Source organism: Sander vitreus, chromosome 21, assembly GCF_031162955.1.
Source record: "Sander vitreus isolate 19-12246 chromosome 21, sanVit1, whole genome shotgun sequence".
In the NCBI taxonomy this organism is placed as follows: Eukaryota; Metazoa; Chordata; class Actinopteri; order Perciformes; family Percidae; genus Sander; species Sander vitreus.
In genome coordinates, this window is record NC_135875.1 from 22,643,789 (window position 1) to 22,671,601 (window position 27,813).

At 41.1% G+C, this 27,813-nt stretch overlaps 1 protein-coding gene across 2 annotated transcripts in view; it reads right to left on the bottom strand.

The window, feature by feature from the left end:
- mpripb (myosin phosphatase Rho interacting protein b) overlaps positions 1-27,813 on the bottom strand; it is a 54,628-nt gene that overhangs the window by 2,724 nt on the left and 24,091 nt on the right. The window contains exons 10-23 of one of the 2 annotated variants that reach the window (XM_078278587.1): positions 25,680-25,736; positions 25,006-25,074; positions 24,826-24,915; positions 23,858-23,967; positions 20,935-21,499; positions 19,103-19,240; positions 14,187-14,246; positions 7,716-7,863; positions 7,394-7,511; positions 3,325-3,484; positions 3,012-3,125; positions 1,266-1,352; positions 972-1,134; positions 8-93 (exon numbers count right to left, since the gene is read on the bottom strand). In XM_078278587.1, coding sequence (XP_078134713.1) covers positions 8-93; positions 972-1,134; positions 1,266-1,352; positions 3,012-3,125; positions 3,325-3,484; positions 7,394-7,511; positions 7,716-7,863; positions 14,187-14,246; positions 19,103-19,240; positions 20,935-21,499; positions 23,858-23,967; positions 24,826-24,915; positions 25,006-25,074; positions 25,680-25,736 — 1,965 coding nt within the window. The remainder of the gene's footprint in view (positions 1-7; positions 94-971; positions 1,135-1,265; positions 1,353-3,011; positions 3,126-3,324; positions 3,485-7,393; positions 7,512-7,715; positions 7,864-14,186; positions 14,247-19,102; positions 19,241-20,934; positions 21,500-23,857; positions 23,968-24,825; positions 24,916-25,005; positions 25,075-25,679; positions 25,737-27,813) is intronic. The other variant, XM_078278588.1, reaches the window with a different exon arrangement.

Genomic DNA, 27,813 nt, shown 5'->3' on the forward strand with positions numbered 1-27,813 from the left:
AACCCACCTTTGACCTCATGGTGCGCTCTGAGCGTTTGGCTGCAGCAGCTGCCATCTTGAGGATGTCAGGGTTGCTTTTTGACTTCATGATATCTAGGAGGGAAAAGGTGTCAACGTTTAAGAAAGGGTGTAGTCCTCAGGTGTACTGAATGCTAATTTAGATGACACACAATGGGCCTCATGCAAGAACCACCAGATACATTCTTAATTGGCACCTATGAGTGATTTTAGAAAGCTTGTGAAATTCACCAATTATCTCTTAGACACAAACAACATTTATGAGTGGTACATAGCTGTCATACCAGGTGTGTACAGAAAGTCTGCCTTTTACCACAGGGGGAAAAAAAACCACTTGTGTGACTTAAATATTATAATGCCTTATGGCGCCGACCATGAACTGCAACGTCCAGCCGAGGACCTTTCTGGCATGCTTTCTCACTCGTTTCCTGTGATCGCTCCATTATCGCTACAGTCTCTAATAAAAGGCATAAAATGCACCCAAGAACAAACAAAAAAACACAATGCAATAATAATAATAATAATCTGTTCATCATCAAAATGTTTTTTTGTTTTTTTTTAAAGATTTCATTGGCATGAGTATTTTGACATGGGGACTTTTACAGTTCAGTGGTTGCTATGAAAGTTATCTCACTCTAAAGCTGGTTTCACACCACCGCACAGCCACCGTCCGGACAGCTGCCTACCTGCAAGAGAGTTTCCCAAAAAAGCAAAATGTAAAAAAAAGAAAAAAAAAGAAAATCTTTTTAAACTTCTAACGGTAACCGCCGAGCGGCAGAGCAGAATTTGTGTGCGTTCACGTGGGCGGCAACCGCTTCATACCCGTACCGTCGTGATCAAAACTGCTTCCCCTCTGCTGCCTTCCCCTCATTGAAATGACTGGAGGCGGCCAGTTGGACTGGAAAAGTCCAAAATTGTTTGCACAAGACCCACTGTATTCTATTTGTTCATACCATATCCTCCTCGCTCCACCTCCTCCAGCGACGGCTCCCCAAGCGCCTCATGAGCCAGCTGCAGCTGGTCCTTGAGCCGGCTCAGATCCCGCTCTGCTTTGGCCTTTACGATGCTCAGCTCTGTGTAGATGTCCTTGTACTTATCTGCTGCATATTTCTTGTCCTGAAAACACATTGGTTGGCATTTCAGATAAAGGCTATTCATGTTGTCTCTCGGCTAGGAATTTATGGATGTCCCAAGTTAAAAGGGCTTTCTAGTGCTATCTTAAAAGAATTAAAAAAAAAACACTGTACTCTTTGGGCAGCTTGGAGTTCGTCTTTCAGGGAGTTGATTTCCTGCTTCAGGTACTGGACCTCTGACTCCTTTACCCTCAGCATCACCTAAGAAAAGGTGGAGGAAAGGAAGGCACATTAGTGCTGCAGAGTGCGACCATTTTGCTCGCACATGTGACCAAAAAGTGTGACTAAACATTTTCATTGGTTGGGCATTTCTCGTTGCTTTTGTTCTAAAGTAATATCCTCCTTCAAAACAAACCCATTGATGAAGCACTTTCGTTCAGAAAACAGGTATTAGTTAAATTCAAAATCCATCTAGAACAGGCATTGAGATTGGTCGCCTGGTATACGCCTGGCTGCGCCATATACCTCAATCATTTTCATTTTGGCCGCAGACACAATGTCAGCGAGCACTGTGCACTATGAATTCTGAGAGAATGGGAACATTTCCATTTTAAAATTTTAAGTAAATAATATGGCCTAATTTGATCCTATAGTGTGTTACTCTGCACTTGCTTTTTGATTATTACAAATAATAAAGCAAAATTATCATCTTAAAGTAGAAGATATACTGTCGCTCACATCACATACATTATGAACAGGTAAGTGAGTGGTCTTGAAGAGGATTCTTTTTTTTCTGTCTCGGTAATGACCATCGATTTTCGTAAAACTGCCTATACTCAAAATCTCCACAGTTGATTTATTGCCTAAAAAGTTCTCAGAAGTAAATTTAGTGATTAAATGGCATATGAAAATTGTAAAGAAGTCTCTGTACCCAAAACCCGATCCTTGATGGAATAGTGAAATGAATGCTGGGATACTACTGGTGCTGTCTAGTTCATAACCAACCGATGCATCCTCGGTTTCCAGGAATTTTTACAGTTCTTGGCGAAATGCGAACTTGCGTATTGGGACAGTGCTTTGGCCACATAAGATGACATTTCACAAGGAGACAAGAACATAAATACAGACAAGAATGCAGATTGAGAAAGGCCCTGTGAGTGTATGTGTGTAGCGTTGGCTTCAGAGAGGAGGTGGAAGCGCTGCTAAGCACCCTGAAGCGCTGCCCGACAGATAGCTCCACAGTATGTGTGAATAGGAAAAGAGCAGGGGAGCAGAATCGCTTGTTGACTGGTGCAGAGAAATGCACTTTGCTGTGTGGCGTTTCGCGGTGCCACACCTCCTGTCTATTATCCAGCTCGATCTGCTCTGTGCAACGTGCTGGGGCTCTGTCAAAAGTAGACATTATTTAAGTAGACAGTTATTATTCAGATATAATTAATATGATATGAGCCACATTTTCCTGTAGATGTTTACATTAAAACTGTAAAACTTTTATCTCTTAAAAGTGGTTAGACATGCTTTCCCACAGCAACATGTCCAGTTAGAAACGCAAGAGGATACCACTGAAGTTCTAAATGCTTTATTTACTATTGCCACACAGTGTGCACACACTTTTAGCTGAAGTTGAGATCTGGTTCTGAAAAGGATGATTATAAAACAATTATCTTACCTGGTTAGCATTATGTACATATCTAACAAGCACAAATATAGTAATAACATGTGAGACATTAAAATTCAATAATGCCTAAAATGTACTAGTGCAGTGCCGTGAATTTATTTTTGATGCAGCTAAACTATAAATGAAAAAAATTAGGAAAATGTAGGTGCACTAGTGCAACCAATGTAAAAAGTTAGTCTGGAGCCATGCACATCTTTATATTTTCTTGATTTGTTTGAAGTCATTTTTTGCTTGAACCTTACTTCTAACTCATAGAGCTCTTTTCCTTGTATTGTGGTGTTTGTGTCTCCTACTCCATCCTCTGATGTCATGGAGCGCATCTTGGTGATCTCGGCTGCGAGACGGTTGTTCAGCTCCTAATAATGCCACAAAGAAGAATCTTAGAACAGTTAAGCAGAAAGGCAAGTATGCTTTCATACATTTTAATTTTATTTTATTAATAGTGTCAAATCATAAACAGAAATGACACAGTGTGAGACAGTGTTCCTGAGCAAATATTTGTACACAGGTGTGTTGTGTGTACCAGTGATTGTGTATTACAGTGTGTGTCTGCACCTGGTTGTGTGCGTTGAGCTCCTGGTTCTCTCTCTGACACTGCCTGAGGGCCTGTCTCTCGGCCTCTAGCGCCTGGGCCAGGTGGGCGTTTTCTAGGCATTTCTGGGAATACTGCTCCGACAACACCTCAATCTCTCGCTGGAATGAACATAGCTCCTCCCTGAAACATAACACAATACCACACTGAGAGAAAATCTTATAGCACCAGTTTAGGTTCAGGAGTAAAAGGGTGCAAATACAGCTAGATGAAAAGGTTTGGTTTAGTTAACCAGTAAATCTTTACCGTCCTGACAGATCTGTGGCCAGAACAAAGTTCATTAGGGTGGAATGAGGATCATGAAAACACTGGAGCTGTGTCTGTAATTCCATGTTTAGCAGTGTCTCATATAGCTACTTCAGGCATCATTCGCTGTGGATAAGGTTGACAAGCTGTGTTTTCATTTATTTTTATTTTTTGGGAGGGACAAGGGATCTTTAGGTGAAGATCATTAACACTAGAACAGCCATGACGGTCATTTTGACCGTTTTGAAATTTGTATGTGTAATAACTTTACTGAATAAAAAAAATACAATCCTACTGGACTACTTGGATTTTCGCGGTATTGTTTTTAATCTTTCGCCCGGTTGAAGATGCATATTGGTTGCTTAGTAACTATCATCGCCTCAATCAGAGAAATGTCACAAGCGCTCTTGAGTAACAAGTGTGGGCATCACCGATGGGCCGAAGGCAAAGCCAGACTCGGTAACTTAGGCTACTACAAAAATTATAATGTTATATGTGCTCATATAACTTTATACATCCTACAACTGGCTGGAATCATTGCACACATTCTCTCCAAGGAGTGCACCAGCAGTGAAATTGCCCGGAGGAAGTTCATGCAGCAACTGGCAGAAAAAAATGGCAGCGGCACAAGGTCCGAGCAGCGCTACGCACTACAGCAGACGCAAAAACGGAGGCAGTGCCAGGTTAGGTTAGGTTATAAATGTTCAAATAAGATACTTTTAGGTGTTATTTGCCTGTTTTGAGTTATGTTGAATGAATTTACATACCATATTTTTCTGATATGAATGTAGCCTATGAAATAATTACGGTTTACTATGCCATGATATGAATTACTGAAACACGTCCTATTAGGCCTACTTCTCAAATGTATAATTAAACTTGTTAAAATGTACATTTTGGTGTTATTTCGTTTTCCTAAAGATATCCTAACACAGTACATGCATTAATATCATAATTAGGTATTTATCATGAGAGATTATAGAGTTTGGAATCTGGCGGTCAAAATGGCCGCTCACGGCAATTGTAGTAGTTATGGAATTCCGGCACTTCTAGTGTTAAAGCTACAAGCAGCGATGAAGGAGCCCTTGCATCTCTCAGCACGTTGGGCGTACTGGCGGAATACAGGTGCATTTCTGTGACCATCTGACACTACGCGGACAAATTTTGGCGCTTTTCCATTACGTGGTACCTGCTTGACTCGCCTTTTTTGGTTTTCCATTACGAAAAAAAAGTCCCTGGTACCTGCTAACAGGTACTTTTTTTAGTACCACCTCAGTCGAGGTTCCAAGCGAGCTGAGCCGATACCAAAAGGTGACGTGAAAGCGACAGACGGGGGTGTCCTGAACAAACCCGCCATTTTTAAATAGTTTAGCCAGCTGTGTTTATTTTTGCTTCCTCCAGCTTCATTTGAAACAAAATGTGTCTTCTGGCTGTGGCAACAACAACACACCTTCAACGTTCTGTGTGTGTGTCGTGTTAGGTCACGGCAGTTTACTGCGGCGCCGCTATGACGACCAGCCACGCTGAGGCGGTACTAAAATCTGCAATGGAAAACGGACGCACAGTGAGGCGAGTAGAGTCGAGGCGAGTCGAGCAGGTACCATGTAATGGAAAAACGCTATTAGACATGTATTCCTGTGTGGAGTGCGTGGCACTGGAAATTACGTATTTTGTACTACTTTCTCTGTCCACTATGTGGTGCTAAAGAACACACACTAATGGCGTTTTTCCACTACATGGTACCAGCTCGACTCGCCTCTAATCTCGCCTTTTTTGGTTTTCCATTATGAAAAAAAGTAAACAGGTACTCTTTTTAGTATCACCTCCGTTGAGGTTCCAAGCAGGCGGAGGCAATGATCTGTTGCCAATAGGTGGCTCTATGATTATGACTCAATATTGGCATGTATATGTCCTCAGGCAAGGACGCTTACCAGGCATATTAAGTTCAAGGCAGATTGGACAATGTACATTGGAGTAACAACAACTTCCTGTTTCATAGTAAAAAGCGCAAAATGGTTGCCACGCCGTTAAGACAACATGCACTAAACGTAAGTATGATATTGCTCTACTTTATCAAGTGTAGACCACACAATGTAAAAAAAAAAAAAATCATGTAAATCGGATCATATTGTCACATGAGGCTGACTTGCTGTTGTCAGTAGGTGGTGCTATGACTATGAGTCAATATTGGTATGTAGATGTTCTCAGGCCTGGACGCTAATGCATGAAAATGTGTTCAGCTTTTCTTAGACATAAGTAGGGCGCCAAGGAAAAAAGGTTGGGAACCACTGCGGCAGTGAGCATAAAATAAAACGGTAGTGACTCGGTAACGCGCTGCAGATCAGGTGTTTTTAGCTGAGCTGGACAAGAGAGTATTCGGTTAAAACAGATTGGTGATGCTGTTCTGCCGTCATTGTTATCCGTGAAGTTAGCTGGAAGTAGTGGTGGGCGGACCAATCCAAATATCAATACCAACGTTGGTATTGATCAATACCAGTGTAATGAGATTGATAGTTTCTCTCCAGTATGCACTGCTGTGGCTGTCTGTGTCGCTGCTTTCAAATTCCGCTTTCAAAAAGGTGATTGTGATTTGATACTGTACTGTCACGTGACTCGGAGGCATCAGGCAAACAAGCAAGCAAGCAGCCAGGCCCGGCGGTGGCCAGCAGCGCGCACATGCACACACACACGCAGGACAGAAATGGAGCAGAAGAATGGCAGAGAGGAAGGAGCGCTGTGTGGCTAGATTTTCAAGCCGAAAATTTAACGGCAAGCTGTATAATTTGTAAAAAGGCTGTAAGATACAGTGGTAACACAAGAAAGTCTTACAAGCATATGAAAACTATGTCCTGGGTTTTAAGTTATTGATAATCCATAGGAAAAATCACAAAAACACTTAAATGTCATGAAAAAACAGATTTAGCAATTTGATGATGAATCCACCTTAATTATTAAAAAGTATCGGTATAGTATCAGCAATACTGGCCCTGTATTTACTTGGTATCGGATCTATACCAAATTTTGCAGTATCGCACACCACGAGCTGGAAGTGAATGTAGCTGCGGTGTGTTTTTTATGTGGACTGACTGCATCGGACTCCGTTTAGCCTTTTCAATGTGGTAACTTAGGAGGCAATTTGGCCTTCTGTGCTCTGATTAATTTGGCATTATCACACTAGTCATAATTTTGTTTTAATGAAAACTCAAATCCTGGATGTTTTGGAAGAAGGAAATAATGACTAACAGGTGAACTATAGCTGTAAAAGTGAGTTTTCTTTAAGTGCTGTGTAGTGGATAGAGACTTTATTAAAGCCGGTGTGTGCGTTGAGCCGCGTGTGTGTGTGTGTAGGGAGTGTGTGGTAGAGCGAGGGAGAAGTAAGAGAGTGACGGTGAATAGCTTCGAGTACTGACTCCAGAGTCATAGTGAGAAACAAAGTGTCTCCCCTGTGCTTTCTGACCACGGTGGGAAATCTATAGCATGAAAAGTTAACCCTCTCCTTGATTTCATGTTGTTTATGGAGAAAGAGAACCAGGAAATGAGTAGGGGGAAATGCAACGCTGCCAAGACACGACTTGTGTCAACGTGACGCGTTGTTACATTTTTCGAGAGGTGCACGTCAGGCTACGGCATAGGCCCGTGTCTCTGCGTACCTATGTCCATAGACATGGTGTAGATTTTACACAGAAGTTTAAATCACGCTTAAGACCGTAGCTTTGTATTTCAAAAACAGAATCTGGCCTGGTTCTAAATACCATACTGCATATACATATACTATGGATAACTTACTCATGCTGTCTGTGAATCTCCTCTATATCTGCGTTTTCTGTGTTGTTGTTGGCCTTGCGAGCCTTGTCCAGCTCTTTCTCCAACTCTGTTCGGTGGGCGTTTTTCATTGCTTCAATTGCTAAAGTAACAGGAAAAAAGCTTAATGAGTACCACTTTCATACTTTGTTTTAAAACTGTACTATTACTAAGGTAGGGTACGCAAATAAAAAAATAAAAAAAATACATTTAAAATTACATTAGTAATAAATGAGCACAATAGCAGCACTGTGCTTTCTCTGGTTTCCTCTGTTAAGTCAAAGGTTATATTTAGGATGTTATTCACCAGCAATGGTGGCTGCCGTTTCCTCTGCCAGCAGTCGCTCTTTCTCGTCCTGCAGGTTCTCCAGCTCTCTCTGGTGTTTCCTCTGCAGCTCATCTATCACCTTCTGATGGGACTCCTCCATGGCAGCAAAACCCCTCTCACAGGTGGCCTATGAGACAGGAAAACATGGTGCAACGGTGAGCTCATAGGCCTTTTGGACATGGACCAAAAAGGTTCTCCTGATCATATAAGCTGAGCACGAATAAAACCCTGGGCCCTACAATATAAGCCACACATCACCATCGTCATTCATTTCCAGCAAATAACTTGCAAGCTACAGCCTGTTAGCCATGAGCAAATTGAGCCTGTGTGACTACAAAAAGAGAAGAGGTATGACAGGATACACAATACACTGAAGGAATGCATAGAGAATGAAAAAGGAGGGTAACAAAGCATATGCTGCCATTTCCTATCCACAGCTAAATGTCCACTGATGCTTATAAAATGCTTTTTCCAAACTGAGCTTATGTTGGTAAATAGAGGCTGTAGTCTACAGCCAATGCTCAAATCTTAATCTATCTATAGACCCAATCGTTGATGGAATGTAGGGTTAAGATGATAGTCTAATAAAATCACGAATAGCTGTCTGAGACACTGCAGTTTAATGTTTCTTCAGCATAGGGCATTTGAGCAGTCAGCTTGCCAAACTAGCACCACTGGGTGGTATGGAGAAAGAAAGAAGAAAAAAAGAATACTAGTCAACACACTTTTAAAAAAAGCCACTACACTGCTATTATAACTACATTGCAAGTTTCCACAAGAAGAGATTTCAATGGCCTTTCCACTAGACTAGCTAAAAACCTTGTCCTGCTTCCGGCCTCTATTCACTGCAACTAATCTGAGGACTCAGCCGACGGCCCTGCCCTGGCATGCGTCCCTGTCTTGCTCCAGCCAAACAGGGGAAATGGAGGTCCAGTGTGTTTTTACAGGGATAAACCCCGAGAGCTCAGACCCAGGAACCTACTGTGTGAGGCTGAAACGTCTCCCGCACAGACCAAATGTAAACTTCCTCCTCTGTCATCAGACCACACACAAGCTTTATTTAGAAGCATGTGAGGCTATGTATCTTGTGTGTTAAGATAGCCTGTGTCATAGCGGGGTCATGGACTCACTATTCAGACACTGCAGAGTATTTAGTTAGCCAAGACATAAGATTGACTGTCTGAGCATCCAAAACTGTTTAACACTGCACCCCAAATAAAACTCATCAAGTCAAACCTTAAAAAGTACTGATCTTTGTGTCACAAAGTTACCACTCTGTCTCTACACCAAACTAGGGCTGTCAACGAATATTCTAAATTTGAATATAAATTTGACTAAACAGCATTAACGTCGGTGTCTGCCTTGCATGTTCTAGGGTGGGCCTGGGCCACTGCTCCCGAAACATTATATAGAACATTCATTTATTATTTATTTTGTAATGTGTAGCTGTGTAGATCTTTTAAAATAAATGTTGTAGTTATGTCTCCGATTGTATTGGTTAGCCCTCTTATGGACACAATGCCCAAAAATAGTTATTCAAATATATTCAAACCTGTGTTTTTTTAGAAGGAATATTCTAACGTCATTTGGCCTCCATTGCTCCGTAGATTATCGTGTCTAAACTTTGATTTGTTGTAATTCTTTTAAAACATTTTTATTTCTTGGATTCGATTCCTTCCAACCACATTTTCACGATTCCGTTACCATTTTATAAGTACCTTTGATATTAACTTTAAATTAAAAGGACTTCACCTAACAAATTAGAAATAAGCCTTTTATTTAAGTCGAAGCAAAAAAGAAAGACAGAAAAGAATAAATGTGTTACCAGTTTGTTACCAATGGTCTTAGGGCAGAGAGCCAGGGTGAGGAAGTGAGAAAGTAGGGAGACTAACACACTGGAGGAATTAACACATTGTTGCTTTTGGTCTTTTCATCGGATTTGTTGACAGTAAGAGAAATTTGGAATAACACCAGCCTTATCCTTTAAATGCAAAAACAATAAGCTAATAATAAACCATTTTAAACTAAAGTTGAATTTGACCATGCCTTAAAGAGTTGGTTCACACAAATCTCAAAAACACATTTCCCTATATATCCCTTGCGGTTTCTAGCCACGCAGATGCAGCTTTGGTTTGATTTGCTGAGATTTTGAGATACAAACTGCTGGAATTTTTCCAACTACTCCAATAAAAAAATAGAGTTAAATCTCATCTGAGGTAAAGCATTAAAATATTACATTTATTAAAAAACCTTCAACAGCAACAAGATATTCCAGAGACAATGTTGCTATGAAAAGTATTTATAAGGAACTGTTTACCAAGGGTAAAGGGTGCTGTAAAGTGTCTACAGCCATGAGTAACACTCTGTTGAGCTTTAATTAAATGTAATCTTTTTGGTTGCCTTGAGCACCATAAACAACATTTTAGGGCTGCCCCCTGAAAGGTGAATATTCAAATAATTTTTTTCAGTCAGAGAGAACGCTCTTTGGGGTAAAATCATTCCACCACGCCAATTCATCCCGTCCGCTCAGTAAAGAGGTCAGCGACGGGCAGCTGCAGAACCAGACCCAGAGTGAGTTTGAGTGAGACGGAGGCAGCTGCCAGAGGAAGAGAGGCATTGCCTGGTCAGGCTCCGATATAATGCATCTTCTGCCTTCTGCTTTTACAGCTCACAGCAGATTACTGGCCTTTGTTTGATATCTAGTGTAAAGAATTGTGTAAGTTATTTTATTGGATTGCCTCTTAGCCAAATGCTGAGTGAATTTAAGTTGGGCTTTTATTGTGATGGGTAAATAGAAGAGTGAAGCTGTAATGTTGTAAACTGCCATGTCAATATGGGAGTTGATAAAAGTTGGTCACTTGGGTCACACTGGGCTTAATTACTGTTTTGTCACCTATAATCTGCTGAATCCCGTTCAAATATCCGGCAGTTAAAAAAAAAAAAGTGTTCCTTTCACCTCCATCTGCTTGGCCAAATGCCATTAGGGGTAAGTGAGGAAATATGTATTTCAGTTAGTTGGGTGAACTGACCCTTTATCATGACAAGTACGAAAGACCACGCCTGAAGGTTTATTCCTGACCTTGTGACTAGTAGTTTTACAAAATAAAGTCAAGGTCTGCTTACTAGCTTTTTCCAGAGCTTTCAACATTTTACTGCCTCCACCAGTAAATGAAGTTTAACAACTTTATTGGTGGAGTTGTCCCATATAAGTTCCATACTTGAGTTACGTCATCACAACTGACCCAACAACTTAATTTTCTGCTGATGACCGTGAGATGCACTTGAGAGCTCGAAAAAAGCAAGAAGTAGACCCTGTTAAAATTACTTAGTCAAATAATTGAAATATCATGTCAACTGTTTTTCAGAAAAAGTAGTGATAAAAATGAAACCGTTAGTAGAAACAGCCAAAAGAAAAGGCATCAGACCCAAATTAAGCTCATAGCTAAAATAATCAAAATGATAATTGTTATTATTCAAGTGTTAAAAAGGGTAAACAATTTAAATTTGTATTTTAAATGGTTAGATTATAAGCACATTGAACTAAAGCCAGAGGAACTCATTTCAGAGGAGAATAGGCATATATGATGAGGTGGTGTAAAAGAATCTGATGACTTCTGTTGATTTTTTTTTGGCTAATTTAACGTTCCAGTTACTCAAAGTTCTAAAACTGATGAAACCTCAAACAAAATGGGTTCCTCAGTACACAACTACTACAGAGTCAATTATCACATAAACCTATAGGAGGTTAGTTTTCATGCAACACAGAAGAAAAGTGGTTCACAGAATAAAGAGCAAGAGTAGGGGAAGCGAGTTTAGGAAGGGGAGTGGGGTTTGGGGAAGGGGGGGGGGGGGGGATCTGGGAATGTCACAAAGGAACACAAGGCATCACAGATGGAGGACGGCAAGGACAAGGAGCGCTTCCACCTTCAGGTTTTCCAGGTCTTTCTCGTATTTCAGCCGTAGAGTCGTAATATCTCCCTGCTCTTCGCGCCGTCTCATCTCTTGGGTCATGACTGAGACTTGGATGACCAGCTCTTGAATGCGCTCCTTCAGGGTGGATGTTTGGGCCAAGGCATGATGCACTGGTCTGTCCTCGTCAGGGTTTGCCGGACTCATCATGCTTCTCAGCTCTTCCATTTCCCGGTCAAACCTCTCCATGAGGTTTGTCCTCTCCATCTCGTGCTTCTTCTTCAGATTCTCCACGCAGTTCATCAGCAAGTCGATCTCTTTCACATTTTCTTCTGAACAGACACGCAGTGTTTCACTGGCCTTAGCGATTTCCTGCCTCAACTTTTCAGCTTCCTGCTCGTAGCTGTCTTTGACCTCTCGTAGCTCCTTCCTATGCCTGGCTATCATGTCATTCTCAGTGCATTTGTCCAATGAGTCTATGGGCTCCCCATCGAACTGGATCAAAGTTTTTGGCCCTGTGGCAGTTTTCAAAGAAGTCTCAGATAGTTGATTCTGAAGATCTGACAGTTTGGACTCAAGATCTCTGGTGGCTTCTCTCAATTTAGGACAATTTGAACAATCCAAGCTACCAATCTGAACTATCTGTTTTTGCTTTAATTCTTTCTCATGTTGGACTTTCAGCCTAGTGATCACATAAGACATGTAGGCTTCTTTAAGGGCATCAAACAGATGTTCAGAGGACGGTTTCAGTTCTCGACCAAAATCAAAGCTTGTTAGAGCCAAAGACACAAGCTGGTCATCTTTGGCCAAGTTCACACTGGATGCAATCTGCTTCCAACCATTTGATCTTGCCTCCAAGGTCTCAGTTAACTCTTTAAGAATGAGATCATTTGTTTCGTTATCAAGCCATCTGTACATGGCTGCAAAATCTTGCTCTGTCACAACCTCTCTCTCAACTTTTGCTTGTGGACAAGTTCTCCTAATCAAGAGCATCAAGTGCTTCTGTGCCATCATCTGTTGTGCCACACGTCTTTCACAGCTGTGTCTGTTTTCCTCCGTTTTGATTTCAGATGAACCCAACAGCTGGCTCCAGAACTCTCCCTCGATTACCAACCTCATGTCTGACTGACTCACACAGAGTGGCTCTTCTTTCGAATAACCAAATAAAGTGCTTTTTAAATCACTGAGCGTTTTCTCTACATTAACATCTACCTTTGCCAACATCTCTAAAACCTGATTAATCGCCTCAGACCTCATCTCAATCTCCTCTACTACTTGCTTTATAAGTCCTTTATCATTAACATGCTTCTCTCCTGCCTCAACACACTCACTAAGTGTCTTTTCAACACTGGCTGTCTTTATTTCTAACTTCTCTTGTAGCTTTCTTATTTTGTTTTCTGCTTCTCTTAGCTTCCCTCTACCGACTTTCTCAGATTCCTGGTTAAGTGTGATACGTTCACTGTTCCTGACTTCTAGTTCCAAACAGCGCTGCTCTGTAGACCGTAGGTTTGCCTCCATCTCAAATAACTTTGCTTGTGAGGCTTCAAATAGCTCTTTTAGTTGCTCTTTATCTGGGTGTAACTCCTTGTCCCCATAATCTGTGTGAAAGCCTAGACCTTTCAGCGTGGCCTCTTTCAACTGCAGCTTCTTCTCAGTATCTTTTAGGCTGTTACCAAGCTCCTCTAATGTAATCAGAGCTTCATGAAGCCTCAAGGATTTCTCATTCAGCTCCCTCTCATAATACTCCCTGTCTATAGCGTTTGCCTCATTTTCAGCCAGCTCAGCCTTCATTATTTTCATCTCTTCCATGACCAGGTGATGTTGTTTTCCGCCCTGCTGGCTGATCAGCTCAACTTTTAGTCTGTCAATTTCTCTGTCAGCCTCAGTCAGTTGATTCACTATCTCCTGACAACGTTGCTTCAATGCCCCGTTTTCACTAGTTAAAAGTTTAACCCTGTGAGAGAGCATTGCATTCGTCACCTCATTCCTCTCTGAATGGTTTTCAATTTCTGAAAGCGGGCCGTAGGGGCTTTTTAGGCTTTCACAACTTTGCTTCTGAACCTTCCCCACCAAATCCTCCATGGTTAGAAGACGGGCTTCGTACTCATGGATGCCTTCTCCTGCCCTGGCTAAACTCTTTTTTAATGTTTCATTTTCTATCTCCTGCTGGTAGTTCCAGGTCTGTAAGAGCTTCTGAAGTTGATGTTTCTCTGCTCTCTCTTCATTATAACTATGGAATTTCAATAATTTTGCAAGCTCCTTTAGGGACAGAGGTTGACCAGCTATCAAGTCTTCAAGTTCTTGAATTGACTCTGTACTGTCCTGGAGCAGGAAGCTAACAGTTTTTTGGACAAGTTCAGTGGGAGGGTTTTCCGGAATGGATAGATTTGGGGGTTCAGAAAAGTAAGGTTCCTTGACGGGGAGGTGAGAAAGTGAAAGGCCAAGCTGTGCCTGCATATTGCGCTTTTTCAGCTCTTGCAGCTTTAGGAGCTCTTTGGTCTCCTGGTACTTCTTTGTTAAACTCTGTGCTTGAGAACTAACCAGTTCGGGCCTCTTCGTCTGGGGCGTCACATCAGCCTCCAGACCCAAAGGGTGCTCCAGCTTGGAAAAGGGGACCAGACAGTTGGTTAACACACAGCAGGGGAGACACAAAGCTTGCTAATAATTTTCAATGTTAACTACCAATAATTTTCCTCATTCAAAAAGTGACATTACAAAATGATTTCCCATATAATCACAAATTATGTAAATTAACAGTGATTCAAAACAAATTCAAATTACCTTAAGTTTCAATGGTTTGAATTCAAAGCAAATGAAAGAGATTAAATGGCCAGGGTTAGTTAACCACAACAGAGCATGCACATTAAATGGTTAAAGTTATTTCACGTGGTAAGTAATGCGATATTAGTTTCAGCTAGATGGTTTACTCAGGGATGGAAGGCATACCAGGTCCTTAAAACACATTTTCTTCATTCTCTGGTCCAAGCTCATGTCTTGCACCAAAACAATTGTTTTCTGAGTGGCAATAGTGAGTATTATCAGACTAAAATCTAATGTCCATTTATATTTTCAAACTTTTTTGATAATTCATTGTAAGTCACTTAACTATTCTATTTCTCAAAACAAAAACCAAGACAACAATTGCATACACTATAATGTAAAAATCGCAGCAAAACTTAACTCAACCGTAACCAACTGAATCATCTATAAAAGTAATCATTCAGCCTCAAAACCATTCATACATCTACACACAAGCACAGACATTCCATCAAACATATTTAACAATATTTGTTAAAAGAACAACAAATGGGTGGTCTGCAGCAGTTAATAGATGATGAGAATCTGGCGTCCATGCAAATAATTAGAAAACAAGCAAAGAAGTTATCATTCATACATGTTGAGCCAAACATTTCAGCAAGTAAAGCTAATGTGCCAGTGACCATGGATGGTACAATTACTCTAAATGCATCTAAATTTAAAAAAATACAGTGATCAACTAATTTTAGCCATGTACTACTAAGAATTAAAGCTGCAAAAATTAATCGATTAGCTGTCAACCATTAAATGAATCACCAACTATTTTGATAATCGATTAATCGGTTTGAGTCATTCAAAAACTCTCGGATTCCAGCTTCCAGCTCGGATTTCTAGTTTCTTCACTCCTCTATGACGGTAAACTGAATATCTTTGAGTTGAGGACAAAACAAGATCCTTGAGGACGTCATCTTGGGCATTGGACATTTTTGCACCATTTTCTGACCTTTTATAGATCAAACAACTAACCGATTTATGACGGATTAATCGACAATGAAAATATTTTAGTTACAGCCTTACAAAGAATAAGGCTATAATTAAATATTACCAAGTATATAAAATGTATATGATGAAACAGTAATTTAAAAGGTGCCCTGCCACACAAAACCGTTTTTACTTTATTTTTTGAAATATGTTAGGTCCATATGTGTTTGTGTTATGTTGTGAATGTGAAAATGAACTGCTACCTCCTCTGTCAGCGCTAGTCACTGAAAAGAAATAAGCGGAGAAATCAGGCCAATTACAAAAACTGGTTAGTCTGATGTTGTGTTGCCTGAGCTCATTAATATTCGTGAGCTCGCCCAGTTGCGCTGGGTAAAGGATGTTGATAGCCAGGCTCTCATTGGCTAGCTGTTAGCCAATCAGAGTCAAGCAGCTTAGCTCGTTGAATATTAATGAGAACCGGCACAAATCGAGCTGAGTCTTCCTGCAGGCTTTCTATACCACGCTAGAAAGTAATGAAATACATGTGGCAGGGCACCTTTAAACATTTATAAATGTAAGAACCTAAAATAGAAACAAACTGAAAATACATAATTAAATAACTATATACTTTTAAATGATAACTCAAAATACTATTTTCCACTCCATACCCCACACTTGCACTTTTCTATTGTATAAGTGTAAACTGTAAAGCTAGGTTCATAGGCCTCAGTGTTCCCGGCGCACGCGCCATAAAATGACATCACAACAGCTGTCGTTTCCAGCGCGAAGGCTCGGCAAGCTGTCGCAGCACATGGTCATGCCCCTCTGAATTTTTGTAACTACGCACCCACTGTGCTTTCAGTTCAACATGGTCGGCTGGTGAAGAGCAGGTTCGCCTCTACAAACGTGCGTGATTCTTCATGTACAGACAACAGAGTCAAACAGACTTTAATATGTGGTCAAAGATAGACACCACACTTGGAAAAGAATAAAGATTTTGCTGAAGAGTGTGGAAAAGCATGAGAGATCGCTTTGTCAAAGCTAAAAAAAAAATGGCTTCATGGAAAGAGTGTTCTTAACAGTGTTACTGGCAGACAGTAGTTTCTATTTGGAGATAAACGTCAGTCATGTTAATAAGAGTAGATAATTGTAATGTTTTGCGGTTCATCTGTGTTTATCGTGGATGTGTTTACTACCGTTTCCTTTACTTCTGGTCTCTTCTTCTCTACTACTTCTTGCCTTATTCACAGATTATTTTGTTTGTCCGTCCCCTGGTGTTTCGGGGAATACTGCAACGAACAATACGTTAAGCATAAACGTCTCCGTGCATGCTCGTAGCGCGTGCCATCTACAGAGGCCCGCGCAGGGTGTTGCATGCGAGTATATCCGACGCTTAAAGAAGGTGTCATATGACTTAGGAGATGACAACAACTGTATTTTTTTTCCACCTTTTTTATGTATATTTTGAATTTTATGAAGAAAAAAAAGGTAGAAACACCAGAAATAAAATAAAAAGTCAAAATACTGCAACAAGTTTTTGCTTGGCTGAGGTGGAAAAGTTGGTGCATCATTAAAAAAAAGATGTTACAAAGTGCAATGGAAACATTGTTCCTTGCAGTTTTCTCAGCAAGGTGTTCGACACACAGAGACAAAACGAGATAAACAACGGAATAAAGTTAACCTTTAGTGAACAATTTTAAGTGACGAGGTAAATATGCTAGGCAAGCAAGAGAATGCACATCTTCGCTATTATTTCGTTAGGTGAGAACGCGATCTGACCTAAATATAGGAAGTGAACCAAAAAATGTACATTTGCATTTACTAGCCTGCATTTACGTTAATCCAACCTTGCACACAATTTACAGACTTATGTATGATCAAGGGACAATAACTTTCAAAATAATAATAATAATTTATACTTTATTAATCCGGCAGGGGAAATTACAATGTTTTCACTCCTTTGTTAGAATACACATTACACATAGGCCTGAAATGCAAACGCTCAGTACCTATACATGCATTAATGGCGAGATGTCAGAGTGAGGTGGCTGCAGCTGTCAATGGACAGGTGCCCCGAGCAGTTGGGGATTCGGTGTCTTGCTCAAGAGCACCTTGGCAGTGCCTAGGGGGTGAACTGGCACCTCTCCAGCTACCAGTCCACCACCCTACTTTGGTCCATATGGGGACTAAAGGCAGTGACACACCAACCCGATAATCAGCAGTCGGACAGTCTGGCAAGGTCAGTGACTCGAGTCTGTTCGGTGTGTTCCGTGCCGTCGTCCATCTGAGGAGCTGTCGGCCTTCATTTTGGCCGGCCTGACATGCTGCGTTGGAGGGCGGGCAGTCGGACTCCATGACCAATCCGATTGGTGGAGTGCTAACCCGGAAATGACGAGCGGGATTAGCGTGACTAACGCCTCTCAAAATCTGACGAAAATCTTTTAAACTGACCTTTGTCGATCTGAAATGAAGACAGATTCAGCAACTGCATGGCCTATTTCTCGCTTAAAATGTTTTCAGAAACACGTTTCGGTGAACTATTTTAGTAAAATATGAGATCGTATTCTGAACAAGCCGCCATGACAGTCTGGCTTTGTATTTCCAGAGAAACCAGACCCACGTGACGTGTTCGTCCAATCAGCTGCCGTCGGCAGTCGGCATCACTTTGGTGTGTTCCGAGGCACTTTTTTTGGCCAACTCGGGGAGGCAGTCAGTTTGACTGCCTTTCCTGCCGAAGGGCGGCCGTCCGGTTGGTGTGTCACCGGCTTTATACCAGCGACCCTCCGGTTCCCAACCCCCTACAGACTGAGCTACTGCCACCCAATAATGACTATATGCTCCTCGCCTGTGTAACACATCATAATCTATCTATAAACCCTTTCATTGTGCCTCGCCCTCTCCTTTACTCGTTGTCAGCTGCTCATAATGTTTGCCTTCTTCTCAAATACCAGGAGAGTGTCAGCGAGTTTCACTAGACCGTTTCCACAGCCTGACATTTGTTTACAATGTTTGGTGCACTTGACAGTGCAGTGTGAAGACTAACCGTACCAAATGAAAAATTAAACAATGTTGTAAGCCTGCCATGCCCTTAAGCACACCAAGTCCGACGATGTTGTAAAAGCGCCTTTAATCTCTTTGTAAAACACGGGGGGCGGGCAACAGTTTCAAAGGAAGGGACTCACATGCATGCACGGCCACTACATCTTTACATAGCAAATAGTTGTTTGCTGCAAAATGAATGCTTAAAATCTCATATATAGAACCTTTACATTTTTTTTTATTTTATTCTCTTTTTTGTTTAGAGTGAAATAATCCTCAGAAAGTCACATCATCAACCACAAAACTTGAGTTCCTTGGTCCAAAATGAATGCAATACTGAAGTAACTGCTAGCATGAGTTCAGATATGACACAAAGATAGGAGATTAACTAGTAGAAGCTAAGTGGTAAGCTGTAGTAATAAAAAAATGTTTGTTTTTTTTGTTTTACATGCAATGAACTCATGCAAAGGCACATATCTGTAGCTATTGTGTTGCTTTGATGTCAGTTTGTTTGATGTTTTCTTACATTAAAATACAACATGCAAAGAATGTTACAAAATGGAGGAGAAAACACTGCTCAATTGAGAAATAGCACAGAATCTACAACAGGATGTCCCATCATAGCAAAGTAACATACAGAGCAATGCAGCTGCACACTGAATACACAGACTATAACTCACCGGAGAAATGTAACCTGTCCGGATGCCCTGCTCTCTTTCAAGAGCCATTCTCAGCTGGAGCTCCAGATCCTGCTTGTGCTTGTTTGAGTCAAGGAGCTGCTGGTGACAGCTCTCCAACTGTGCCTTCAGGTCCTCTATCTGCAGGAGCAGCAGGGGGAATATTTTGTATTATTAACAATTTAAAAAGGTATAAAAAAAAAAAAGTGAAATATTAAAAGGCAGGTTTGGTAATGTGGAAGAGCTAGCCAGATTTGAAAGTAGCATCTCCTCGGGGCTGCCTCTAAACCCTCCCCCTGACCTCGGGGCACCCACCCACACACACACCCACCCACCACCCAGTTACTCTGAGAGCCACTGACCAAGCGGGAGTGAGAACGTGTTGACGTAACGCGTGTATGACTCAAACATCTCACATTTACCAACAAAACGTACAGCGTTTCCCACACAGACTAATTTGTGTGGGTGCGACGCGCTATCAACACCTGACGCCACACATTGGCGTTTCGTTATTTTTTTTATTTTTTTTTAACGCTATTTAAAACACACAGCTATTCATTCAGCTGCATTTCCTTTCCCTGCTCTCCTCCGTCTCTCTGTCACTTGCGCCTCCCTCACATATACACATAGCCCCTCCCCCCGTGCACTCTCTGTGACAGGAGAAGACGGCTGGCGAAATTCACAAGTTTACAAAAGGTTGGTGTCTCGTGAACACCTTTACACAATCACACATTAAAAAGTACTATAAAAATATTTTATATTGCTGTCCCCCCGCGACTAACGAGCGCACACACACAAACACACACGGTGGATGCAGGAAAAAATGGACTGATACATAAAATCACAATTTGAAAAAGTGCCATGTCATATAGACTATGACTCACATACCTAACAGTCTTAACAACCTCTAGCAAGTGAAAGTTTAAGATCATAACTTTCACCAGTAAATGTACTCAGCTGTAGGGCTGTATTCAACCAAAGAAAATCTTGGTTGACAGAAATTCTACCTACTCTGCACATTATCTCTAGAGTAACTGAATTGTTGAGTGTACTCAGTGCATATTCACACAATGCTACTAACACCAGCAGTGGGATGAGGCGCTGCATGTTTAGAGTTTTTTACTGGTTGCCGATAATGTTAAACTTTGGATAAATAGTTACTGGGCTACTTTTTACCTAGCTGTCCAATCACTGTGAAGGAGGGGCGGGACAAATACCACAAAGACCAACCATCACATCCTACATGTACAAATGCTAAACAACAACAGGATAAATTAATACTGCTGGACCGTATATATCTGTCCTCTCTACCTACGTGCCTTAGCCTTCCCCTCATCCAGAGCAAGTACTCAACCTTGTGCCAACCAATATTGTGCCGACCGCACCATACATGTCCTGTTTCCTGGTTAATATGCCCTATGTATGCTGGTGTTTGTGGTTTCTGCCAAAGATGTTTTTGTGGAAGTAGAAACACTACTATCAGTTTTGTTATTTGAAATTATAAGGAATGGGCTGTGTGTTCTTATGTTCATGAAACAGCAGGAGCAAGTCTTTTTCTACATTAACAATCTAGGTGATGACCTTGTGTTAATTTTAGAGAAGAAGCTAGCAGGTAGCTTGGTAGTTGACGGATAGTAGGAAGTTACATGACCAGTTACCCAATTTTAGAAAACTGGAACCAACCCTAATGTGCCGCCGTGATAAAAGAAAATGTAGTCACGTTATGAAAGACTCAATTTCATTTTATTTCATGTACTGCTTATTGTTACCCTGGTTTGCAATTTGCTGTGTGTGCACTTACTAAAGTTGATATTAAATAAATAGACTAAACATACCCCTTGTTTGTAATTCTCCAGTAGCTGGTCCAGCTCAACAGCCTCTCTGGGTTGCACTGTGGTGGGCAGAGGCACCCTCCTCTCCTCCCGTATGGGTGTCTTCTCAACCTGTTGCCAGTGTTGTTCAATCACCTCCTCCACCCTCTGCTGCCTCTCCAAAGACGTGGGAGCTAATGAATCGGTTTGTTCGACTCCCTCTCCACTCTCACAGTCTGTCCTCCCTACTTCTTTAACGGATGTTTGCTCCACTGGTGAGCTAGTCACAGACTCATACCTCTTCCGCCTTTCCTCTCTTCTCCGACTGCGCTCCAGCTCTCCCAGGTCTAGCTGGAGACTCTCGGCCTCTTGAGCCCGCTGCTGAGCCAGAGCCTGAGCAATGGGTCTAAACTCTGCCCAGTCGAAGGTCTTAGAGCGGCCTTCTCTTCTGCGGTCACGTGCCCGGCTCTTTATGATACCTGGAGTGGATTCTCTCTCCACAGATGAGGCCTCAGAACAGAGAAAGTCCTGGGTGATGTCTGGCCTAACCAGACCATCTAAAGGAGAGGAGCCATGATCCTCAGTTGAGCTGAAAGGCAGTAACAAATGCAGGCAATTAAGTTTTAGCTTCAAAATGCTCACTGTCCATGTCCCAAAAGATGGTCTTGCCATCACAGACTCCTTAACTCCAATGTCCACTGGATGCGGTGTTTTGCACCTGTCAGAGACAATCTGCTGCTATTCTGGCATTGGGCTAAAGTCCATCACTGGCTCTTTTCCACTCAACTTTGTTTGCCCTGTCTATTTTTGCTGGAGAAACTTTTGAATGCAGGGCTTGAAATTAACCCTTGCCTGGAGCCAGTAATCTCTGTGTTCCAGCAAGCAGAATGCCTCATGCAGTTGTCCGAACAGGCAAGTGAAAAATAAATGTGGTCCTGTGAGTGAGAGCCGCTGCTCAGCGACTCGTTCAGCAAGCTTATCTAGAAGTACAAAAAGGCCAGCAACAGCAGAGAGGCAGTGGGGAAACATCTAATTCACCGAGTTATATGTGAAAATGTTCTGGCACTATATGATGTTTCCCCGCTGCCTCTCTGCCGTTGCTGGCCCCCAGCAGCTCACTTAGTTGTGTGTACTAAGGCTTAGTCTGGCTGGGGTTCAACTTGATTCCGATCAGTGAGGTAAAATTACTTTTACTGAAGTCTGGTGGCTTTGAGGTTAGCATATAATGGCTGTTTCTTTTCACATCTAACGTTAACTCTGTAAATTAAGGGTTTGTATCGACCAAACCAAAGTTGGTAATTGTTGGAACAGTTGAAAGGCTAACCCAAGACACTTTTTTTTACTTTATTTTGTTTCGGTCATTTGAACGAAGAGTGTTTTGATGAGTTAACAAGGGACTTAAGCTAGTCTTAGTCCGGTGAAAGAGAGAAACTTGAATTCAGAAGGTGTCTGGTTGCATTTTTCTGTTTAATAGGAAAATGGGTCTAAGAATATTTCCTTTTTTGACATTTAGTGAGTTTATATCATCAATCGCTGGTTGCGGTCCATTAGGACCAATACCTCACAACATAAAAACAGTTTCTTCCCCTCTGCAGTCAGCCTCTTTAACAAGGCCCCGGATCCCTACTGACATTGACTCTCAAAAAATAAAAATGCAAAGACAGGCCCTTATTTGCCACATAACATAAGAACATGCAGTGTTGTCATTTTCAGTGTTATTCTAGATAGTAGGGGTGTAACGGTTCACAAAATTCACGGTTTGGTTCAATACGAGACAGTGGTGTCACAGTTCGGTACGTTTTCGATACAGCAAAAAGAAAGAAATGCCAGAGAAATGTACTTGATTTTTACACATTTTTTATTTATTAAAACTAACATCATAAAGTATGATCTTTTTTACTTTGAACAATGACAGAGCTATACTTGACCCATCTTCTAGGGTGTCTTCTTAGCAGCATATAAAACAAAAACAGCTCCTTATCAAAATATATACACATTACAGTCAGATAGCTTTGTGTAGCCCTTGACATCCAGCCGTCTGCTGTCAGAGCAATAGCTGGTGCTTCAGACAATTTGGCTTTTGTTTTTTTGTACAAAGCAGGAATTACAGTCTGGCTGAAATGGGCTTGTGAAGGAATAGTGTAACAGGGCTCAATTACTTTAACCATGTTCGTAAAACCTGCGTTTTCCACAACAGAGTAGGGTCTCATATCCGCGGCTATAAATGTACCAATTGCCGCAGTGATGTCTTTTGCCCTGTTTGAGTCAGTTGGAAATTGCTGCTTAAATGCTGCGGTGATAGTTTGTAGCGTGTTGCTTCTTGTTTTCGTTTAGTTCCAGTTATTGACACACTGAGGTGATGTCGGCGTAAATGAGTTGACATGTTTGTATTATTCCCACTGGTGTAGCCTATTCTCGTCTAGCAGATGTGACATACCGTTGTTTTTTTATCCACCACTCTCTTGCCATCACCCTCATAACTTACAGGGAAACCAAAGTGGCTCCAAACACCAGACCTGTTGGTTATTGGAGAATCTTCTAATGCTAGTTCAGCGTAGCATGCCTGACTGGAGTGTTTTTCTTAGGGAGTGGGAGGGGCAGACAGCACGTTGCTTGTTGAGTGCACATAGTAAAACTAGTTTTTCTTGTTTGTTTATGATGAAAAGAAGGAATTATAATATATAAATAAGTGACAAAGTATCTGTCACCATTTCAATCATAAATGACCTGTACATTTTTTTCCCCAATATGCTTGTAAAACACAAAAAATGTTGGAAAGAGTAGTAGTAGACTGTGTGAAGACGTGACGGAGCTGCAATGCAGTATGCGGAGCCGTAACACAACATGATGCCAGTGCTAATGGATTAATCATATTTCCATCTTAAATCAGAGGCTGAATTATTAGTTAAGAAAATGTGTGTAGTAGTGCTGACATAGTTGTACTGACCTTGCCACATCAGGGGCAGTGGAGGGTCTGACGTTCTTCATGACTGCTTGGATCCAGTTCCTGCGTATTCCTGCTGTCATGGCCGACAGAGTATACACTCCCTCCTGGGTCTAAACATTTAAAAGCACCATGAAATATACACCCTGTTGTGATGTTACCCTATATGTATTGTGATACAACTGACCTGCATTAAATAATTCTTCATTTTAAAAGTTCTGTTTTTGTTTAGAGGGTGTTTTGACAGTGTATACCATGAGAGTATATACATTTGTCTACCATCAGAGATTTAATATTTTGGGGTATATAAGGGCCATTGTGGAACTGCTTTATTTGATTTTTCTATTAATATGGTAAAGTACTTTATTTGTCAGGTATTTTTTTATTCAATGGATTGGCCAAAAACTATCTGGTTATTTTATCCATATACAGATTCTTCACAGAACCTCCAGAACATTTACTACATTATAAAATGCATCTATATCACGATACAAAATTACATATAAAGATATGAGATATGTTGACCCCTTACTTAGAATACTTATTGAGTTGTTTATGTGTTGATAACTACATGGTACATTTTGAGGCTGTAATTTGTGGTTATGTTGTATTGGACTGCATTATAATATGTGTGCGTCCAGTCGGATGTGAAAACCCCCTTACTGCATTATATTTAATATTTTGAACTGTTACCTGCCACCAGAATTTTGTGTTTTTCTTGACATAAATAAAAGGCGTTTTCACCATAAATTAGTGGCTGAAAATGTATCAAAATGCATTTCCCCCCCCCAAAGGCCCCTTCTTAACCACGAAAAACCCTGCATGCTGTTGCATGGGCTAATGATAGGTTAATATTCCGTCGTAGTCCGGGATAACATTGTTATATCTAGTCAAATTAAAGAGTAAAGAATATAACAAGAACATTTTATAGGAAAAACATTTGTCCTTTATGAGAAGGCAAAGCCTCTTACATGTATTTGGAAACCATAGTTGCGTTGAGCCTGGTATTCAGTTACATTGTAGCAAGTAGACAGGTCAATCTCACCGTCCAGGTCAGAGGCCTGAGGTAAAGACAAAGATGAGACACAGTGGGGACACATGAAATAAAACTGTTTAGCATAAAAAGTATTAAGATAAAATAATATGCTTACCTCCTCTGCAATGGAATCCTTATAGTATCTCAGGCTGTGATCCGTCAAAACAAACCAATATTTCTTCCACTATAACATGACCATATTTTTGGAACAAAAAGACAAAAATAGAGTTCTGTCACATCCACAGAGCATGTTAATATAATAAGATATATAAAAGTAGTAGTCTCATATTGAATGTCCAGTCAGTCAATACAACCTGCTCTACAATAGCACAGATTTTGCCTCTGTATATCATATTAAGATGTATTTTAAAGCCTTCAGGCTCCACCCTAGTCTTTTAAGTCAATTGAAGATACAACATCAGAGTGTGACCACACCCCTGTAAAGGCCAAGGAATGCTAGAGACATTCAAGAGTGCTTTAGGTGGACAGTTCAGATGCTGTTTAAACTGGCTTTTGACTTTTATAATGAGTTTTTTTTTTTTTTTTCATAAAGAAACTTCATAAAAATGCCCAAACTAAATGTCTATTTATTGCACTGTCAATATGTCTGGATGATTTCAAGTAAGATACATACATTCTTTCAATTTAAGTTTTACTCATGATTTTTTTTTTTTTAACTCAAACACATTTTACTTAAACAAAAGTAATGGCACTAAGATAAACATTTTATTTTATCTTTGTTATTACTACTTTTTACAGACAAAGGCAGATTAACAGTTCATTAAGTACCTGGCTTTGCTCATCCAGCTTTACCATCCAACCTTTTTTGAAGTTCAGTAAATCCGGCTAGGAAAAAAAAATGTTGAAAACATTAAAAAACATCTACAGTCGGGAAATAGTACAGAAAAAAAAACTTTGGGTGTCAAATAACATGCAAAAATTACATCAGAAGCAATCAAATACAAATATTTTCCTTTTTGAAAGTGTTTAGTAGATTACCACCACTTGCCTTACAATATAGCTATAACTTAGCCTGAAAAGTAGCCTGAAACAATTCCTAAATGACATATGCAATATGTCCAATTCAAGTGCAAAATCATATTGTCCTTCTAAAAAAAATTAAGAGCAGAAAAAACACATGCTCACTCAGTCAGCTGAGGGTAGAAGTTGACCCTACCAATGGATCAAAGACAAATTTAGAAGATATCAGGTGACATTGTCTAAATGCAGTCCACTAGCCAGGGGCAACTTTTTTCAGATTTGTCGGCCTGCTACTCCAGCTGAGGATGCAGAACCCAGTGCTTAATACTGTTGTAGCCGGCTGTGATTCCACACAGTGAAAAAAACACACACGTGAATGGTGACCTCAGGAAGCAGTGGCTGTGATATACACTCGCTTCTCTGGCCAACAAATATACACACACGACACAAAATGGGTGCAATGAATACACGCAGCAGGCAAAATCTGCACACAGAGGGAGCAGAATGAGGAGTATAACCTTGAGAGTAGAGAGAGAGAAGAGGGCTGCACTGCCCCTCGCAGCATGGAGGTTCGGCCTACAACATCCACACCCTTGCACCACCACACCACGGTCAAAGAAACATTAGGAAAAACTCACAATGCTGCAGTACATATCTGTCTCATAAATGCTCCATTTCCCGCATTAGCAATTTCCCCAGTAAAACTAGGAAAAAATTGTTTTCTGAGCAAAGCTGTCATGCTGTTTGGGGACGACGACCACAAAGATCTTTCTCAATTTTTAATTCTCTCAAAGTCTCTGACACACCAAGCCGACGGCCAACCATCGGCAGAAAAGGCAGTTGGACTCAAAAAAGTCTCTCAAAAAAGTGCCTCGGAACACACCGAAGCAACGCCGACTTGAGCGTACGTTCTGTGCGTGCGCGAGCCGTAATACGTCTCCATAACAGCAAGCGGCGCTAATCTGTATTGTCGCCCAAAAAATTAAAACTGGAAATGACGAAACATCTCTCTAGACCTAGTAAACACAGAGCATGCTGTCGTCAGTCATTGTTTTCATCAGAGAGTGTTGATAGTTGTCAAGAAGGATCGTTGTTGTCATTACTCGCTGAACGGAAGAAAATACGATGGCTAGTAATAAGAAGATACTGGCGTTGTCAGCTCTCGGGCTTCTTCTTGTGGAAGAAGCACTGATTCGCTAGTCAAGGGCTAGCACTCCACCAATCAGATTGGTCAGTGAGTCAGACTGCCCACTGGCCGATTCAACAAGTCAAATCAGCCAAAATGGATGCCGGCGGCTCCTCCGACTGACGATGGCACGGAACACACCGAACAGACTCGAGTCACCGACCTCGCCAGACGGTCCGACGGCCGATAATTGGGTTGGTGTGTCAGAGCCTTAAGCCTGTTACCTAACCGAATCTAGCCTCTCTGCCCCAATAACAACCCAGCGACCTCTTTCTCCCAGCTGAAGACCTAGATCCTGACCCAGGATCCTACAGCTTAGCAGAGCGGGAAAGGCTTTGTCTGTGAGACCAGAGACACACTGAAACACACTGGCCTTCAGAGGGAATTTTAATAAGCAATTGTTAATTGGTTAATGTCCAAACAATCTGAAGAAATTTAAACACAAACGTTATCATGAGCTGTATCAGCTGCATCTTGCTATATCTAACAATCTCCTCTAAAAGTGCACTAGTTTGTGTGTAGCTCATATGCAGGTTTTCTAGCAGCATTGTGGGACGCAACAAGCAGCCCGGTGTGTAGATTTTACTTGGGTGTAGAGCTGAAATGATCAGTTGATTATTTGTTTGACAGAAAATGTATCTTCAATTTGATTTTTTTTCAAGCAAAAATGCCAAAACATTACCTTGCGTCCCAAAATCTGCTTTGTGTAACACACACTTAACTGAAGCTGTCACTCTTTATACACCTCATGACACA